The 18,819-nt window shown below is 64.5% G+C and overlaps 6 protein-coding genes across 6 annotated transcripts; 3 read left to right on the top strand and 3 right to left on the bottom strand.

Annotated features, from left to right (window-relative positions):
- Positions 1-661: 661 nt before the first annotated feature.
- Positions 662-3,076, top strand: PFL1_01941 (uncharacterized protein; the record flags this gene model as incomplete). The annotated part of the gene is made up of 1 exon (XM_007879452.1): positions 662-3,076. One exon carries the CDS (start codon positions 662-664, stop codon positions 3,074-3,076), a length of 2,415 nt encoding a protein of 804 aa, XP_007877643.1.
- Positions 3,077-3,262: 186 nt separating this feature from the next.
- PFL1_01940 (uncharacterized protein) lies at positions 3,263-5,164 on the bottom strand (the record flags this gene model as incomplete). The annotated part of the gene is made up of 3 exons (XM_007879451.1): positions 3,263-4,054; positions 4,280-4,821; positions 5,002-5,164. 3 exons carry the CDS (start codon positions 5,162-5,164, stop codon positions 3,263-3,265), a joined length of 1,497 nt encoding a protein of 498 aa, XP_007877642.1.
- Positions 5,165-6,022: 858 nt separating this feature from the next.
- PFL1_01939 (uncharacterized protein) lies at positions 6,023-6,943 on the top strand (the record flags this gene model as incomplete). The annotated part of the gene is made up of 2 exons (XM_007879450.1): positions 6,023-6,321; positions 6,448-6,943. 2 exons carry the CDS (start codon positions 6,023-6,025, stop codon positions 6,941-6,943), a joined length of 795 nt encoding a protein of 264 aa, XP_007877641.1.
- A 392-nt stretch (positions 6,944-7,335) lies between these two features.
- Positions 7,336-13,080, bottom strand: PFL1_01938 (uncharacterized protein; the record flags this gene model as incomplete). The annotated part of the gene is made up of 3 exons (XM_007879449.1): positions 7,336-12,513; positions 12,621-12,780; positions 12,896-13,080. The coding sequence occupies 3 exons, from the start codon at positions 13,078-13,080 to the stop codon at positions 7,336-7,338; spliced, it is 5,523 nt and encodes a 1,840-aa protein (XP_007877640.1).
- An 845-nt stretch (positions 13,081-13,925) lies between these two features.
- On the bottom strand, positions 13,926-16,049 carry PFL1_01937 (uncharacterized protein; the record flags this gene model as incomplete). Its single annotated transcript, XM_007879448.1, has 3 exons — positions 13,926-15,252; positions 15,613-15,788; positions 15,903-16,049. 3 exons carry the CDS (start codon positions 16,047-16,049, stop codon positions 13,926-13,928), a joined length of 1,650 nt encoding a protein of 549 aa, XP_007877639.1.
- Positions 16,050-17,431: 1,382 nt separating this feature from the next.
- On the top strand, positions 17,432-18,320 carry PFL1_01936 (uncharacterized protein; the record flags this gene model as incomplete). The annotated part of the gene is made up of 5 exons (XM_007879447.1): positions 17,432-17,444; positions 17,547-17,608; positions 17,719-17,787; positions 17,915-18,027; positions 18,164-18,320. 5 exons carry the CDS (start codon positions 17,432-17,434, stop codon positions 18,318-18,320), a joined length of 414 nt encoding a protein of 137 aa, XP_007877638.1.
- Positions 18,321-18,819: the final 499 nt, after the last annotated feature.

Genomic DNA, 18,819 nt, shown 5'->3' with positions numbered 1-18,819 from the left:
GCCAGGTCACTTTCCTTTGACAGCCGGGCTGCGCACGTTTGACAGCCCTCGCAGGCCCAACGCATCACACCACCCTCCGCCGTGGTGCCGTGATGCTACGTACGTTCCCAGGCTGGCTAGACTGACTCGTACGGCAGAGGGGTCGCAGCATGGATGTGGACCTGTCAGGTTGGGCCACGACGGTGAGCCGATCCTCCTCACTCCTCGCTGCCATCCTAACTCATGCCGCTCTGAGCACCACCGACTCGCTCAACCCATACATCCGCTCAGCGAGGATGCCAAGCTCGTCGTCTGGAACACTGCGTAAAGCTAGAGGGCTGATCAGAGAAGTCGGCGGCTCGAAAGGTAGGGAGGGCCTTAAGTGGGAGTACCTTGCCAGTCATGACCGCGACCGTCGTCGTCTGGGTCGTGGCCACGATTAAACGGTACATCCTGCAGCATCACGTCTCACTGCTGCCGAATGGAGACCATGATGGCCACAAGGGTACCCGAGAGCTCCTCTCCGGGTCGGAAAGCGGTCGGTTGCCTTCGAGTATCGAAGAAGGTAGCGCCCTCGCACGCCCGGTGATAAAGGAGCAGGATACGAGAGCCTCGATGATGGCCCACTCACCCACATCTCCAGGACGACAACACGCTGCCCCAAGACCATACCTGCTCGACGATGAAAGGCCTCGCTCCGCACCGCATCACTCCCTCGCTCGACCAGGCAATACAGACAGAGGCCGCATCGAGCGCGGTCAAGGTCACCCGCACACCCGCGCCGGAACCGTCGGCCTTCTTCGACCTGGTCGTCATCGGATCCGGCCCAGCAGCCCTCGCCCTCGTCTGCCGGATCCTCGAATCGCGACCCGCGGCGCTGTACACCGAAGATGAGCACCGCCATCTGCACTGGCTCAATCGGTCCGCGCGCCGCCCGACGACGCCGCTCGTCCGGACGCGCAAGGACGGATCGAGATCGACGCGACACCGGCGCGCCGACCCGAAGAGCCTCGGAGACGGCGGCCAAGGAGCCTGCGACTGCGATGGGAGGATACGCATCCTCGTCATTGACAAGATCGGCGAAGGGTGGATGGCTCTCTGGCATCGTCTCTTTGCCGCCTACGAGATTCGACACCTCCGTTCGCCGCTGTTCTTCCACCCGGATCCCTCGGACCTCGATGCGCTCCTCGCATTCGCCCAGAGGGAAGGCAAGTCGAGGCAGGGCAGCTCCGACTTCGTCTGGCAAAGTGTTCTGGCCGCCCACGACGATGTCTGCTCGCCACAGCAGCGTTCCCATCGTCCCAAGACGAGAGGTAGGACAAAGCGCCGTTCGTTCGAAGCAGTCTCGTCGAGCGAAACAGCGGCACCGCCGGACTTGGTCGAGATCCCAGGCGTCGTGGGACGCGAGGTGTCGAAGCACAAGTGCAAAGCCCAGCGAAACGACCGTCACTACGCCCGCCTTCTCAAGATCTACGGCCCTGCCGTCAACGAGCGCGATCGCAAAGACTACTTCACGCCCAGCACCGACCTCTTCCGCGACTTTATCCAGGACGGCGTCGTGAAGCGCTATGGCCTTCGAGGTACCTGTGACGCAGGTAGATGGCCAGATGCGGTCGATTGGACCGAGTCTCATCATGAAGACTCCGTCCGAAATGAGGCGCCGGTCACCATGCTCAAGGGAGAGGTGGTCCATCTGGAATGGCTTGATGCAGTCCATAATGGCATCGCCGGCGAGACGGCGGGATTCCACCTGAGCCTTGCGGATGGCACCACCTTTGGAGCCCGGGCGGTCGTGAGCGCCGTCGGGCCGGGAGGTCGACCCAACATACCCTCCTTCCTCGAGGCAGCAAGGCCACAAGCTGATGCAGCCGCGCGACCCGAGGCGCCTCAGCTGCCGCCCCCGCCGCCGTTCAGTGAGGGTTGGGCGCACTCATCGGCCTTTGCGCAGCCCAGCTTCACCTTTCCGCCTGCTTACCTCTCGCACCGGATCGCAGCAGGCCGACCAACAACGCTCCTGCTCATCGGCGGCGGACTCACCTCTGCGCAGCTGGCGTCGCTTGCCCTGCATCGGGGCGTGGAAAAGGTAATCCTTCTCCTCCGTGGCCACCTCAAGGTGCGGCCGTTCGACATCGGTCTCGAGTGGATGGGCCGCTACAGCAACTTGGCCAAGATGCACTTCTGGCAGACGGAAGACGGCGCTGAGAGACTGCGCATGTTGAGGCAGGCGAGGAACGGCGGGAGCGTCACCCCGCCGTACGCCCGACTGCTGAGGGAGCTGGAGAAGAGGGGCAGGGTCGAGATCAGGACGTTTGAAGAGTGCCGCGAGACGCAGTGGGATGAAGAGGGAAAGCGGTGGACAGTCACGACAGAGTGGTGTGGCGAAGTTTCGAAGAGGACGAAGGCGAAGCAGGAAGAGAGAACCGCGAGGGAAGAATGGGAGGCCATGGCTGACGAGGACAAGAGGCGGTCAAAGGAGGAGTGGCTCCGCATAAAGGCAGAGCATCGCGACGTCCTCGATTCGCCTTCCACTTCTTCCTCGTCTTCATCGCAGGACGACGTAGCGCCACCCTCGTCGCCGACCAGCGCCCGTTTCGATTCCGACACCACCACCAGCACCACCGCCACCGCTTCCTCGACGCCCGCATCGCCCCGCCAAAGCACCTTCGAGGTCGACTACATTCTCAGCGCCACGGGTCCCTCGCTCGACTTTTCCGCGCTACCCTTCATGCGCGAGCTCACCTCAAGCCGGCCGATCGCGCACCACGGCGGTCTGCCGGTCCTGACGCAGGATCTGCAGTACGCCAGCGGCTTGCCCCTGTTTGTCGTGGGAGCCTACTCGGCTCTCCAGATCGGTCCCGCCGCCTTCAACCTGGGCGGGATGAGGGAGGCGGCGGACAGGGTCGTTACGGCGCTGCAAAGCTTGCTCTTGGCAGACGCACCTCCGGCCAGCGCTGCCACCACCTCCGCGAAAGAAGAAGAGGGCGGCGAGAGAGGGCGCGGACCAAAGCAGACTGAGCAACAAGAGGACGGAGCGGACGCATCGTGGTCCAAGAGCTTTACTCACTTTGGCTTCGAGTCGCTCCGGGTCGAAGGTTGATATCAGAATGGACGTACCTCGATTAGACGCTGAAAACGACGACGGTAGCCGTGCGGCGGTAGTAGGATAGTGTCATGCTAGAAATACAGACGGAGCTCGATATAAATACGGTGCGAGCGAGACCTAGACGGAAGCAGATCTCTCTACTGACACGGAACGAGGCGGTCACCTGATTGCGACAGCGGCTCAGAAGACCAGCAGCGGGCGACGCTTGGCATCGATGACGACCAGTCTGGCCCCGTGGCCGTCGAGGCGGAACGGTCTGGTGCCGTGCGCATCGACCTCGAGCCGCGCCAGCCAGACGCGCAGCTCAGCGAGACGATCGAGGTTGGTGTAGATAGTGACTTGGCGTGGCGTGCCGCTGCGATGCCGAAGGGCCGTGTAGCCCAGCATGATGCTCTCGGTCCTGCCTTTCCTCGACGCTGATGCGAAGAGATCAGCGAGTGATGTCGCGAAGCTGGCAAATGTGCCGGGAAGCCAGGCCAGCTTCCTCGGACCTTCGCTCTGTATGTGAGGAGCGGGCGTCGAGTTTGCATCGAGCCAGATCGCATCGCTCGCCGCGGCATGGCTGGCCGGGATCGAGATGGGCACGACCAGCTTGACGATCTCGTAGCGAGCCCTCGGGCTGCATAGCCGGGCTTCCCAGGTCGACTGCTCTATGAGGAGGTTGGCACTATTGAGGCAGCTTCCTGGCGAGACCGCAATTGGCTCGTCGGACCGGGCGTCGGCGATCGCAGCATATCCGGCAAATGAAGCCGAGCAAGGTAGGCCCGATGGCTGGAACTCGAGCAAGTCCGCTGCCTCATCAGCGAGGATCAGAGAAGCTGAGCTGGCCCAGTCTGGCAGGGCGTCGCGGTAGGACGCAGCCGAGTTCGACAGCGTGAAGTCCTGCCGCACCGAAGCGGTTGCAGGCGCCGCGTGGCGAAACACCAATTGCTTCTTGTGATCCGGCACTCGTTTGCTGCGATGCGCCTGGCTCTGGCGATGCAAGGCGGGGGCCTGTGGACGAGTCCATCGTCCGGCTTCGACGTGAGACTGCAGCAGGCAACCTGCTTGCCGGGCGGCCTGAATTGAAGCCGTCGGTTCGTTTGTAGCGGCGAGATAGTCGACTCGGGCCGTACGGGCGCGCTTTGCAGGGGCAGGTCGAGAGGCTGACGATCCCGCTGCATCTTCGTGACTGTCCGGCGCAAGATTGGCGCTCACACTTGCCATCGATCTCGAGAAAGTGGCTTCGTCGGCCGCTAGGGATGGCGTCCGCATCGCTGTCGTGACTGCGGCTGCCCCGGTGTCGTCCCCGAGGTCGTGCGCCAGACTTTGCTGGAGATCCTGGTCGTACTCGGGCCGAGATCCAGGCTCGTCGATGTTCCCGTTCTCATCCCTCTCTTCGTCCTCACGACGGGCCTCGCTCTGCCCTCGCGAGGCGGAACGCGGGGCCAAGGTTGGGAAGCAAGAAATGTCCGAGACGTCGATGTCTCCGCTCGTATCGTGCCGTGCTTCCTCGACGTCACATTGTGCGGACACGAGCTGAACACGGGATCGTTTGGTCGACCGCGCCGGCTTGGAAGGACCGGCAGCCGCGGCATGCTTGCGCTTCCCTAGGCCGATCGGAGGCGCGCCAAAGGTCCCGATGGGCGAGCTGTGCTGATCACTGCTCTCTTCGTCGTCGTCGTCGTCGCTTCCCCTTCCAGCAAGACGAGAGGGACCAGCTGCAGAGGCGGCGTCGCCCGAGCGCGTGTTCCTACGATCTGGAGTGGGCGAGGGCGACGGAGCGAGCCGACGAAACTTGACGGGGACTTTGCGACGTCGCTGCCGTGGCGGTGCTCGTTTCGGGGGCGTGGCGGGCTCCGATGGCCGAGGCGGGGGCGAGTGCGGTCGTCGCTCATCGGCTTCCACCGGGCGTGTGCTCAGTGACGGAGGTGCGGCACGTTTCCGCGCCATCAGAGCGCGGCTGGATGTGAGGGCAGAGGCGGGAGGGCGGAACTTCATCCGGTCCACGAGGCGCGCACGTCGCTGGCCGTCGGTCGCCTCCGATGTGGCCATCACTTCGAGCGTAGCAGCCGTGGCGGTGGTCGTGACGAGCGTCGACATGGTGCGCTCAAATGTGGAGTAGTAGCGTTTCGAGAGCGATCCGAGGAGGACGATGATGGGAGGGGCCAGGTCGACGAGGATGAGAGACCATTTTGCTCGACCTCGACCTCGATGACGATGGCAGCGGTAGCGGCGGGTCCAATCCGAGATGCAAGCTCTAGCTCGTGGACCATCTACAAGGCGAACGGCTGTGGCGGTGGGACGTGGGTGGAGCTGGTCGTCGGTGGTGTCCGGAGCCCAAGACAGGCATTGCGGTTAAGCCAAAGACGAAGCAAGAACAAGGTTGGATCGAGGGTCGAGGCGGGACGTCGAGGACCGCCCAGCGAGTGTTGGTGTGTTTGGCCCCCCGACGACTTTTTCCGGGCCCTCGGGCCTTTCTCGCTCGCGCCTGCAGGCCCTCGGAAGCGCGCCGCGTAGACGAGGGGCGCAGCCACCGGCGTGGCCCGGCCAGGCCAAGCCTGCCATTGTCCTGGCTCCTCAGTCTGGGCTGCCGGCGTGTCGACTTCGGCATCATGCCGGGCCACGGCTCTGCCGAAGGTGGCAATCGTCCTGGCTACCAGCCAAGGTGTCCGTGTTTGACAGCTCTCTGGAAGCTGTGAAGGAGCGCGCGGCTGCTTCCGACTTTTCTCTGGCGGCTCGGTCCGGCGCCGAGGCCCAAGCAGAGTCAGCGAGCAGCAGCACAGGCCATCTGTGGAAGAACTGGCGCCAGCCTCGCCCATCGATTGCCGACCCACGCCTCCTCGCCTTGCTCGGCCAGGCCGGCCGTCGCAGACGACCCGTATTCTTGTCCTGTTGAGCTCCTCCTCATCCTGTCACACCGTCCCCCATACCTCTCCCACTTTTGCCGCCGACCGAATCATGTCCGCCTCGCCGACGTCGTCGCTGACAGCGCACCTCCTCTCCCTGGACGAGGCCGGGGTGAAGCAGGCGACGCAGCATCCCTTCCTCTGGTCGGCGGGCTCGCTGACCATTTCCAACGACGCGCTCTCGGCGTGGCTGACGCAGGATCGCCTGTACGCCATGTGCGGCTACACGCGCCTGATGGGCAACATGATCGCGCGCATGCACGTACCGGAGCAGGATCCCGACTCGGCCGCGTGTCGAGAGTGGAAGCAGACCTTTACCACCCTCAGCGGCGCCTTAAGCAACATCCATCGGTGAGCGGACCGTGCCCGTGTCTCTCTCTCTCTGAGTGCGCCGTGTTGTTGGAACGAGAGCATGTGTTGTGACTGACACGATCCCCGCATGCCTTCCGCCCGACCTCGCTCGCCGCGACGCCGCAGCGAGATCAACTTCTTCGAGACGACGGCGGCGCGGTACGGCCTCTCGGTCTCGCGCCGACCCTCTTCGTCGTCGGAATCGCTGGACCTCCTCAACCCGATCACGCGAGGCTACATCGACTACATGGCCTCGCTCTCGTCGCACGGCTCGCACGCCGAGTGCGCCGTGCTCCTGTGGGCCATGGAAGAGCTCTACCTGCGCGCCTGGACCTACGCCCGCACACACCTTCCCTCTCCCTCGACCGCCGAACAGGAAGCGGGCCAGATCCAACCTAACCCGGGCGCGGCAGACGAGGCCGGGTCAGAGTCGGTCGAGCTGTCCCTCCGCACCTTCATCCACAACTGGACCTCGGACGAGTTCCAGGCGTTCGTGCGCGACTGCAAGGCCATCGTCGAACGTCTGCCCCAACACGAGAGGGAGGGCGACAACCTCGCCAGGCTCGAAAAGGTCTGGAGGACCGTGCTCTGGTACGAGCAGCGCTTCTGGGATGCAAAGTAGTCGGCCCGACGCCGATGCACCGACGCCGACACCGAGGGCTCGCGTGTTTGTCTGGAATACGGCTTTGGCCTTTCTTTCTAGGATGCATGGGTGGAACCGGGCTGGCTACGTACAATGGACGCGCCGGCATTTTGGGGGTAGGGGGGAAGCATGAGGAAATGGCTATGATCTTGTATGTACAGGGTCACTCGGACCGGTCCAGAGGGAGCCTAGGCAGGGATGAGGGGGGCACGGGAAAGCTGCGAGGGGGCAGGAGGGGATGACGATGAGCGGGGCAAGCTCGACGTCTACAATACAACGGCCACAGGCGGGGCGCGACGAAGCCAGAATCAAAGGCGGGACAAGACCGGACCGAGCTTGGTAGGCACGAGGACAGCGAGAGCGTCCGCGCCTCATGCCGCCGCCGCGTCGACGAGGTTGGGCCGGGGCAGCGCCACCCTGATCTCGGGCACGCCCGTACCGCTCTTGACGGGCTTGCCGACGACAATGTTGGCCGAGGGGCCCGTGAGGCTCTCGTACTCGCCGTGCAAGGCGGCATTGCCGATGAAGTTCATGGTCGTCTCGTAGCTCGCCTTGAGGAAAACCGAGGCCGACTGGGCGATACCGCCACGGCTGAAGGGCCTGAAGCCGCCGGCGGCCGTCTGATAGTCGGCAATCAGGTAGAGGTGGCGCATCGAGACGCCGATGCCGTAGGTGTCGAAGATGGCCTTCATCTCGTTGACAATGGCCTGGCGGGCGGCCTCGACGCCGTAGGTGTGGAGCAGCGCGCCAATGTCGTTGGTCTCGATGCGGTCGAGGTCGACGACGCCGTAGGCAAACGTCCACAGGTCGCGGAAGTTGATGCCCTCGGCCGTCAGCCTGGGCCGCGAGTCGTCCTTCTTGGACGCCACGGGGCGCAGCACGCGCGTGATGAAGGGGATCTCGCGCACCACGCTCGTCTGGCACGCGCGCTCGACGGCGCTGATGAGGAGCACCTTTTCCGTCGTCGGCAGCTGCAGGTCGATCTCGGCGTACTGGCCGCGCCTGCTGTCGAAGCGGAAGCCCGAGATGAACTTGGTGAACGTGCTGCACTCGTCGTCGAGCTTGCCCGCCCGCTCAGCGATGTCGGCGCGCGATGCAAGGTCGTCGCGGTGCTGATCGCGGTCGTCGTCGTCGTCGCCATCCTTGCCGGCGTCGCGCAGCGCCTCGTCGTCGTCGTCGTCCCGGAAGGCGGCCTCGATGCCCTCGTCGGTGTCCGGCACACGCTGCGCGTCATCGTCGTCGTCGTCGTCGTACGAGACCTTGCCCTTGCGTCGCGACGAGCGTTTGGCGTCGTCGGCATCGCCGTCGCCGCCGTCCGAGTCGGCACCGTCGTCGTCGCTGTCGTCCATGTCGGCGTTCTGGCTGCGCGACTTGGCGTCCGCGCCCGACGACGACGACGACGCGGCAGCAGCGGCCCTGCCCGCGCTCGGACCGGCCGTGTCGTCGTCGTGGTTGCTCGACGCCGAGTGGGCCTTGCCGATGGCGGCCGCCTGCGCCTGTCGGTCGCGCTTCATCCTGGCGAGCTCCTTGGTGATCTCGCGCTCGAGGGTGGCGATGAAGGTCTTTTCGAGGCCCGAGAAGAGCTGCTCGAGCGTCATGTTGTACTCCTCGCGGCACTCGGCGAGCGGGTAGAAGTTGAGGCGGAGCGTGTAGGTCCTCTGGCGGCTGAAGCCGTTGTCGGCCGTCTTGCCCGAGATAATCTCGGTGATGACGGCCTCGTCGACGACCTGGCTCAGCGTCAGGCGGCTGCCGTCCTTGCAGAACGTCTTCATCTGCTCGGCCGTGATGCCATCGAGCACGGGCAGGTGCATGATGGGCGTCTGGATGTTCTGCGACGCCGTCATGACAATCTCTCGCAGACGCGGGATACCCAGCGTCACGTTGGCAGCGCCGTGGCCGGCGAAGTGGAACGTGTTGAGCGTCATCTGCGTCGAGGGCTCTCCGACACCCTGCGCCGCCAGCAGTCCGACGGCCTCGCCCGGCTCGACCAGGCCGCGGTGGTAGAGGACCTTGGCCATGGCGCGGAACGCCTCGACGCCCAGCTTGTCGCGCACCGAGCGCAGCTTCTCGACCGGCTCGTCGTCTGCGCCGCCGCCCTTGCCGCCCTCGGACTTGCGCTGCTTCTTCTTCTTGCGCTTCTCGCCCAGCAGCTTGCGCGGGTTCTCCTCGATGTACTTCTCCACCTTGGCCGCAAACGCCTCGGACATCGAGCCAAAGTGCGTCGCGGGCGAGTAGACGCTCAGCACGGGCGGGTACTGGTCCGGCTTCTTGAGCGCCTTCTTCATGTGTTTTGGCGCCCTTTCGGCCTCCATGACGTCGGCCAGCTGGGCCGGGTCGTAGCGCTTGCAGAAGTTGTCGAAGTTCTGCGCCATAAAGTCGAACTGGTTGAGGAAGGCGCTCTTGGTCGTGTCGAGCGCGTCCTCTCCGTAGGCGAACTGGAGCACGGCGCCGTCCGAGTTGCGCACGGTGTGGTCGTACTGGACGTGGGCGCCCTCGAGGTGCTTGATCAGGCATCGCTGGAGGTAGCCGGAGCGCGACGTCTTGACGGCCGTGTCGATGAGACCCTCGCGACCCGCCATGCAGTGGAAGTAGTACTCCTGCGGGCGGATGCCGCTGAGGAATCGGCCGCCGATGAAGCCACCGGCGCGCGCCGACGTGTCAAACGGCTTGAATGACGGCAGGGTCTTGCCGCTAATCATGACGGGCACGCGGCGGCCCTCGAGCGCCTGCTGGCCGAGCAGGCACGAGATCTGCGACACGTTGACCATCGAGCCCTTGGCGCCGGACACGGTCATCATCTGCATGTTGTTGTGCGGGAACTTCTTGTAGAGGAAGTCGGGGATGCACTGGTCGATGAGGCTCGACGTGATCGTGTTGACGGAGCCCATCATGTCCGAGTCGAGCATCGCCTGCTTGTTGCGGTCGCGCAGCACCTCCTCGAGGCGGATGCGCAGGTTGCGGTCCGTCTCTGGGCGGGTCGGGTCCTCGTTTTCGAGGCCAACCGTCTTGAGCGCCACGGTGCGCCCCTCGGCGCGTCGCTCGTCGAGGATCCTGCGCCGCTGGGCGTCGCCCTCGGGCGTCAGCATGAGGTCGTCCATCCTGCACGAGAAGGCGTTGGCCTGGAGGAACTTGGTAAAGAGGCGCGAAAAGATGCTGAGCAGCTTGCCGGCGTACTCGGGGCCGTAGACCTCGTACACCGAGTGGACGAGACCCTTGGAGACGGCGCCGAACTGCGACTTGTCGAGCACGCCGCACAGCAGCTCGCCGTCCTCGACAATGACCTCGGCCTCGCTGGCGTGGTCCTTGCCCCAGTTGCGGCCGCCCACCTTGGCCTTGGACACCAGGTTGATGCCGTGCGCCTTGGCCGGCTTGAGGTTGAGCAGCACCGTCGAGATGACCTGCTTGCCCGTCCACAGCGGCTGCGGCTTGACGACCGCCGGCGGCACCGTCAGCACGCGCCCGCCGCCCGTGTAGCCATTCTCGGGCCGCAGCGCGCCGTAGAGCATCTGCTGGTACTCTTCGCGCGTGTAGAGCGTGTTCTTGCTCGTCATCCACACGCCGGCGACGACGTGGTCCTGGATCAGGCCACGCAGCGGCTCTCCGCTCGTCGGCACCAGGTACTGCTTGTCGGTGAAGGCGATGTTGTAGAGCTCGGAGCGCGCCGCTTGCGACTGCGGGAAGTGCATGTTCATCTCGTCGCCATCGAAATCGGCGTTGTACGAGTTGCAGTTGGCGTAGTGCATGCGGATCGTCCGCTCGCCGGTCAGCACGCGCGCCTTGTGCGCCATCATCGAGGCCTTGTGCAGCGTCGGCTGGCGGTTGAGGAGCAGGATGTCGCCGTCGCGCAGGTGGCGCAGCACCTGCTTGTTGGCCGTCGGCGTGCGCGCCGAGCTGCCCAGCCCGCCGAAGCTGCCCTTGTTGTGGCGCGACGTGTTGCCCTGCGGCGTCAGCAGCTGGTTGGCGATCGCCGTGCGCTCCTCGAGCGTCTTCTTCTCGAGCAGCACCTCGTACCCGTCCTCCATCCGGATCGCCGCCGCGCCCGGGTACTTTTTCGGGCCGTTGATGACCAGCTGGCGCATCAGCTCGACGTTGTGCACCGTCACGGGCTCCGGGAAGGTGAGCTTCTGCGCAAACACGGGCGGCACGCCGATCTCGTTGGTCTCGATGTTGACGTCGGGCGAGATGACAGAGCGGGCGGCAAAGTTGACTCGCTTGCCCATCATGTGCTTGCGGAAGAGGCCCTCCTTCTTCTCTAGCCCCTGCTTGACACCGGGCGTGGGGGCCTGGCCGGCGCGCGTCAGCGTGGGGTTCTTGCTCGAGTCCATGTACGAGTTGACGTCCACCTGGAGCTGGACCATGGCCTCGAGCACCTTCTGGTACGCCTCGTCGCGCTGCCGCTGCCACTTCTGCTGCGCCTGCAGCTGCTCGTCGCGCGTCGCCGCGGGCCCGAGGTCGCCATAGGACTTGTCGAAAGCGATCGAGGTGAGCTCCTGGTTGAGGTCTCGCAGCCGGAAGCTCGTTTTGAGGATCTTTGTGAGCAGCTCGTTCTGCGGATTCTCGAAAGTCTGGTCACCCATGACGCTGGCTGGCCTGAAGCGTGTGGGCGGCACGGCCAGCGCCTCGACGAAGAAGTTGTCGGCGCTGGCGCCGTTGGGCGTCTCCCACAGCGCTTCGCCCTTCATGCTGCGGCGCGGCTTGCCCGGATCGGCCAGGTTCTGGAAGGCGCCGTGGCGGCCAAAGATGAGCGAGCAAAGCTCCGACTCGTTCTTGAAGAGCAACCGCATGTGCGAGCGGATCTCGGCCGGCGGCACGATCCGCCACAGGCCGTCGTGCTCGCTGGCGCCGGCACTCATCGCCTTGTTGAGCGCCGCCTTGTCCGATGCAGCGGTTGGCGCGGGCGTGGCGTCGCTGTCCTCGTCATCGTCGTCGTCGTCGTCGACGTCCATGCCGTTGGCGTCGTCCGCCTTGGACTTGGCCTTGCTCTTCTTTGACCCGTCGACGCCGCTCTCGATCTCCTCGATCGCCTGTCTCGCCGCCGCCGCCGCCGCGCCGCTCGACTTTTCCATGATCTTGAGGTGGCCGTCCCGGCGCAGCTTGGTGCGGAACGCGCTGCACCGCTCGCAGCGCGCGTTGGTCTTGGGCTTGAAGACTTCGGCGATGAGCTTGTTGCGAGCCACGTAGGGCGCCTCGAGCAGCTCGGAGGTGTTCGACTTGCCCTCCTTGATGGCCTGCTGGATCAGCTGCTCGACGTGGGCGTCGACGCGCACCTTGAATTCGGCCACCGACTCCGACGGCTTGCTGTCGTCCTGCACGAGGCGGAACTTTTTCCCAGCGTCCTCGTCGTTTTCGGCATCCTCGTCCTCTTCCTCGTCGTCGTCGGACTGCTGCTCGCCTTTCTTGGCCTTCTTCTTCTCATTGGCCTTGCCGTCGGACCGGGCGTCGGCGAACGTGAAGCGGTGGGAGCGCCGAAGCTCCATGTTGCCGACGTCCTCGGCCTCTTGCACCAGGCCGTACTCGAGCAGGCGGAAGCGCGCCGCAAACTTGATAGCCTGCAGAGAGGGCGAACGGAAGGGCGAGCCAAGGTCGAGGCAAAGAACGAGCGAGACGTCAGCACGGCGTTTCAGCGGGTCAAAAGGGGAGCGGGCGTCGCACGCACCTGGAATTCGGTCATTCGGAACTTGTGGCAGAAGAGGCACATGGACTGGAGCACCGAGTACATCCGCAGCAGGAAGAGCGGGTGGTAGACGGGTGCTGGCAGCTCGATGTGACCAAAGTGGCCTGGGCATCGGAAGCCGTCCATGTGGCACGTCTTGCAGCTGAGCGGGGCAAGAGAGAGGGGAGACGGCAAGCCAGCGAGACGAGCATGTCAGACGAGCGCTGAGCAGCAGACGACGAAAAGGCGCCGGGCATAGAGATGTGGCCACCACTCACATCTCGGCATGCTTCATGGGACCGAGGTGGAGGTCGTAGAGACCGCCGGCCGAGGCATTGTTGGTGATGTCGAGCAGCTCGGGGTTGTAGATCTGCGTGACGGATATCCTACGGATCTCCTCCGCCGAGAGGAAGGAGAACGAGGTCGAGCTGATGTTGGACGTGATCGGCCGCGTGACGTCCATGGTGGCGGATTGGCTCGCGCAGGCGGCGGCGGCGGTGGCGACGGTGGTGGTGGACGGAAGGTGGTTCTAAGCTGTCGAAGCTACACCGAGTCTAGCGAGCAGCGAGCGGCGAGGCTGTTGGTGGGATAGAGACGGACGATGAAGGAAGCGGCCTCGTGCGCGCGCCCTTTGGCCTCTGACGATCCCGGCCTTGGAAGGGGCAGGGCTGCGCGTCTCGACCGTCGGTGGGTAGGAGAAAAGTCGCAGGCCCAGGTCCGAGGTGAGCTAGACGGTGAAGCCCATGCAGCGTGGTTTGCGCGGAAAGTCGAAGCGCAGGGAGGAGGGTGTACCGCGTCGGAGGTGATGGCGTTGATGGTGATCCGGCGAAGATGGCGGCGAGGTGGCAGCTAGTCGACGATGGCGAGCAGCACCACCAGCAGCCAGCGGGCAAAATTTTCTGGCGCAGCGCAGCGTCCGTCCACCGACCGCCAACTTTTTTTCTCTTCCTCGCCGCCGAGCCAGCAGGCTAGGTTTCTTCTCGGGCGACGGGACTCGGCGTAGGTAAGGCTGACTAAGCGACCTCGGGCTCCTCTTCTCAACCTCGACCTCGACCTCGACGGCGGATGCTCCGAGGCCTACTCACGATCAGACCAGACCAGACGAGACGGCTCGCTTGGGATCATGTTGGCAGAGAGAGGCAGGGTCGTGTGATGCGTGACGCCGGGGGCGACGAGGATATGATAGGAGATTGCGGGTATGGTACAAGTACAGGTTGACGGCGCGCGGGTGGGAACGGTAGAAGTACAGGCCGGGAGCGAGTAACCAATGGGGGGGCTGGCTGGACAAGGCTATGGAGAGCAATGGCATCAGGCCTCGTCCTCAAACTGGACGCCGACCCACTCCTCCCTCCACGTCTCGCCCTCTTCGGCGCTGCCGTCGACCGGAATGCAGCAGTCCTTCTCACAAACGTAGATCATGGCCGTGCTCCACGTCAGGCCCGTACGCCTGGGCATCCGCGGCTTCTTGGCCTCGGCGCCCTCGGTCGCCGCACCTTTGGCCTCGTCGTTGGCCTTGGGTGGGGCGGGGATGGCACGGCCGAGCTCACGCTCGATCTCGGCCCGCCTGCGCTCCTCGCCGCTGAGGTGCGAGAGTTCGGCGTCGTCGTCGTCGCCGTCTTCGTCGTCGTCCGACGACGTCTGCTCCTCGCCCCGCTGGATCGCCTGCGGACGTAGCAGGTTGATGAGGTTGGGCATCAGCTGCGCCTCAAACGTCCGCGCAGAGCCGCACGTGGGGCAAGGCGGGATGCACGAGGCGTCATAGACGCCGCCCTCGGCCGTCGCCGCGCCGGCGCCCGCCGCAAACGCTCCGCGCGTCACGGCGATGGGCTGGCCCGGCTTGGCGGAGCTGTCCGACTGCTTGGGCCACAGCTTCGTGTACAGCTGGCCCCGGCCGTGGAAGGGCAACGGCTGCCCGCCAAACTCGTAGCGGACCGCCTGCCGCCCTTCGGCGCCGACGCGCTTAGCAAAGCGCTCAAACACGTCGTCGATGCCGTCGAGCATCATCTTCTCGTAGCCTTCCTTGCCCCACGCCTTGAGCTCCTCCTCGTCGTAGTTCTCGTCGCGCTTGAGCGTCTTGGCCTGCGACGACGTCAGCTTCTTGTCGGCCGCCTTGGACGACGACGAGGGCTCGGGGACTGTGTTGAGGTAGAGGGCGGGGTACTTGGGTACCTGCTTGACCCACGCCGAGTCCTTGCTCGTCTTGCGCTCGAGGTCGGCCTTGATCTGAAGCTCTTCGGCGAGGCGCTCCTCTTCTTCGTCCTCGTCGTCATCATCTTCCGAAGAAGACCCGTCGCCGCCTTGATCGTCGTCGCCCTTGCCGTAAGCGGCCGTTGGAGTCGAGGTTGGTGCAGGCTCTGGGGCAGCAGCGGCGAAGGGATTGGCGTTCGCGGCGCCGGCGCCTGCAGAGCCACCACCGAAGAGCATGTCGCCCAGGCCGCCTGCTCCGCCGGCCTGTGTCGAGGCGTTGGACGCGAAGGGGTTGATCTTGGAAAGACGCTCTTGCTCGGCCTTGCGGGCAGCCTCTTGCTCGGCGCGCTCGCGAGCTCGGGCTTCGCGCGCCTCGCGGCGCTGCTTCTGCTTTTCGAGCTTGGCTGCCCAGCGCGGATTGTGCTTCAGCACGCGGATGACCTTGAGGCTGTGTTCAGGTGAGCGACAGGACGGGTCGGTGAGGTCAGAATAGAGCCACAACGGCGGAGACGGCGACGTTGCGACAAATGCCGAACAGCAGCAAGCAACGGCAGCGACCAGCGATCCTAATACCCGACGACCGATGACCAACGTCCGTGACGAGCGTTGCATCATGGTTAAAAAGCTCGATTGTCAAAGATTGTCTTTTTTCATGCCGTCGCCCGGAGGCAACGGCTCAAGTGAAGAAATTGTGGTAATCCTTTGCGGTGCGTCGTCGCGGCGGAGGGTCGATGGTTCTCGGACGGGTGTCGTGGTGCTGGCTGCGCTGCTGCTCGGCAAAGTTGATCGATCGTCCAAGTAGACTCACCTAGAAGCATCCGTCCTCTGGCATTCTGCGCGGCCGCAGCCCCAGACCATGAGGCAGCGATCGTATGCCGAGCCCTCGAGCGGGGCAAAAATCTGCACGATCAGTTGCATGGGTCGTTGACAGTGGTTGCACTGCGCCACTTCACGAGGGGGCGTCGAGGTCATGGGCAGCCAGGCCTGCGAGTCGGGGAAGAAGGGGCAGGGCGAGGAAGGTAATGGTGAGACGGCGCGCCGGGGGGAAAGAGCAGGGAGACACGGAGGCACACGATCCAAGAGAGACTCACTACTCACCGCCCGACCACCGATCCTCGAGACGAGCGGGTTGGCCTCGTCGTCGCCCTCGAGCGGGCCGTCTGCGAGCCCGAGCTGGACATCCGTGACCGAGAACTCGGAACCCGAGTCGGAGTCGTAGTCGTCGTCGTCGACCGGACGGGGCATCTGCAAGAGGTGGGACCAAGGAGAGCTGGTGGGGTTAGATTCTGCTGTCCATCCCTCTCTTTCTCTTAGTCGACCGGGAATGGACCACCGCGGAGGACGGCCACGGCCCCCTCTGCCCGCTCGATCCGAGTCAACGCCGATGGAAGCGAGGATCCCGGACCAAATCTTGTGTCAGGAATAGGTAGCCACGGGTTGTAAGCATGGGGCCTCGCGAGCGCTTCGAGACGTTGGACCCCCGAGGGAGCCCGCCGAGCCCGAAGCGTGCCTCTCGCATTGTCGAGGAACCCTCAGCCTCGTCATCTAGTGTTGGATCATCATGCGTGCAGCGAGGCCGCGCTCGTTCGCTCGCGCGCGTCGGCGAGTGGGCCGCAGTTGCCGACGGCCAAGGGAGAGAAGTCGAAGTCGAGACACTCTGACGATGCTCACCTTTGGGACGAGGGAGGGTGGGGGACGAAGATGGTGGGGGGAAAGGCGGCGGGTGTGGACGAAGCTGGGCCTGACGCCTTTTGAGGCGACTTCTTCGCGCTGGGCGGGCCCTCGCCAATTTTGCAATTTTTGCTTTTTCCTGATTTTCGCCCCGGCCCTCGTTGTCGGCTTGCTTGGCCGACCTGGCCTGGCCTCTCGACTGCGGGCGGCGATCACAGCCAGACGAGCGACGCCGGATCCGCCCCGAGCCCAGGCTTTTGCTTGGGGAGCCAGCGACGTCACAGGCGCGCCGCGTGGGTGGCCAGGGCTGCGCCTGGCTCGCACGGAAGAACACGCAGCACGCCGGGCAGCCGCCGCCCCTCCTCGCTGCTGCCGCCGCCGCCGCCGCCGGAGACGGATGAAAGGCTGGTGGTGCCTGGCAGGTGAGGGTGGCCCAGGCTGGCCTCTCTGGATGGCCGCTGAAACTCCACCCCCATTCGCCCGCGGCCAAGGCAGGCGAAGGCCTCAGCTTCAGCCTCAGCCTCGGCCAGGGCCAGGGCCAGGGCCAGAAGCGCGGTGCGGGCAGCGGCTCGGAACTTCGTTCGCTCGGACGCTGGTCGCCGTCGTCACCACTTCACCTTCGTCATCACCGCCATCCTCCAACCAAACCGTCCACACGCCACCTCGCAACACCCTCCTGCCTGTCCACGACAGCATCCTCGTACATCATCTCCTCCTCCCGCTGATACCCAGCTTCTTTCTTCGACCTCGCACGGAAACCAACACCTTTTCCACTTCGAACAACCCGCCACTGTACGCATCCCGATCAGGCTCTACTGTCGCCTTCACGGTGTTCTCTCGGGAGGCTTCGCCGACCCAGCTGACCCACGCTCATCTTTACCGCCTTGCCTGGCCGCTCTTGCGTCTCCCAACGACCACCTCCTTCTCGGACCGCTTCGGTGCTCCTCCAGCTCAAGATGTCGGGTGAAGGTGAGCCCATCCTCGAGCGCCTTGCGCCTCCTCTTCTCCACGCCTAGCAGCTCCGCTGACCCTAGACTCTTGGAACCCCTCGTGCTTCTCCTTTCGATGTAGGCTGGCTCTTCCTCTTGTCGGTGCTGCTCTCGGCAGTGCTGCTGTTCACCATGGTCTTCTTTGTGCGTACCGCCGGAGCCAGGGGGTGGTTCCCGTGTCGCACGCCGTGGCAACGGCAACCCAGCCCACGCTGACCTCGACCCTCGTCCCTCGTCCCCTGCCAACGCTGCAGATCATCATGTTCTCCGACCTCGAGTGCGACTACATCAACCCCATCGACCTCTGCAACAAGCTCAACCAGGTGCGTGCCGCGGCAAACGGCCAGACTTCCTCGCAAAGAAGACCTGCCTGCTCGGCCCCGCTCGCTTGCCTTCGCACTGACGCAGCACGAACCCCTTGGACTCCCCGCCTCGCCTTGCTGGCCACAGTTCACGCTCCCGGAAATGGCCGCCCACGCCGTCCTCACCCTCCTCTTCCTCCTGAGCGGCCAATGGCTCGCCTTCCTGCTCAACGCGCCATTGGTGGCATTCAACGTCAACAAGTGCGTTGCCGTTACCCCCCGACCTTTGTTCCCCCATACCTCGTGACCGTGCCGCGACGCTGACGCCGCCGCCGCTCTTCTCGCTTTCTACTCCTCCTCGGACTCGTCCTCGGACTCGTCCTCGGCCGCCCTGCAGAGTGATGCAAAAGAACCACATGCTCGACGCAACAGAAATCTTCCGGACGCTGTCGCAGCACAAAAAGGAGTGCTTCATCAAGCTCGGATTCTACCTCGTCAGCTTCTTCTACTACCTCTACCGCATGATTGTCGCGCTCATCGCCGACACCGAGTAGGAAGGGGCAAGGCGAGGCAAAGCACGGATGTCGAGGCTTGGAACACCGATCCAACAGCGTCGACGAAAGGAACGGAGCTGTATGACGGGTAGAGGCACAGAGGAACATGCAAGGATGACCGGGAAGGAGGAATGGAGGCCACTCATCGAGAGAAGAGATACCCCGCGCGGAACGATGTCGATGCAGACGAGCCAGGCGGTGCAGAAGGGCACCAGGTCGACGCCATGGTGCTGGAACCAAACCAGGCGTCGGCAGCATGTCGTCCCCTCCCTCCCTCCCCTCATGTCGTCTTCTCCTAGGCCTCTAGCTCGCCCTTGGAGCAGAGGGGCGAGCTCTCTATCAATCAAACAGGCTAGGACGCCGAAGCAGCCTTTCATGAATGCCGTCGAAGGGCCCGCACACGTTCAACAACGCTGGTGGTCTGTGCCTCGCCTGATCTCAAGGCCAAGGGTGAAACGAGCGGCTCCGGGCGGGTCGACCGCGTGTGGGCGGCCGTGAG

Source organism: Pseudozyma flocculosa (genome assembly GCF_000417875.1).
Source record: "Pseudozyma flocculosa PF-1 unplaced genomic scaffold scaffold00005, whole genome shotgun sequence".
Lineage (NCBI taxonomy): Eukaryota > Fungi > Basidiomycota > Ustilaginomycetes > Ustilaginales > Ustilaginaceae > Pseudozyma > Pseudozyma flocculosa.
The sequence above is the reverse complement of the archived record's forward strand: the minus strand, read 5'-3'. Positions and strand labels throughout refer to the sequence as shown.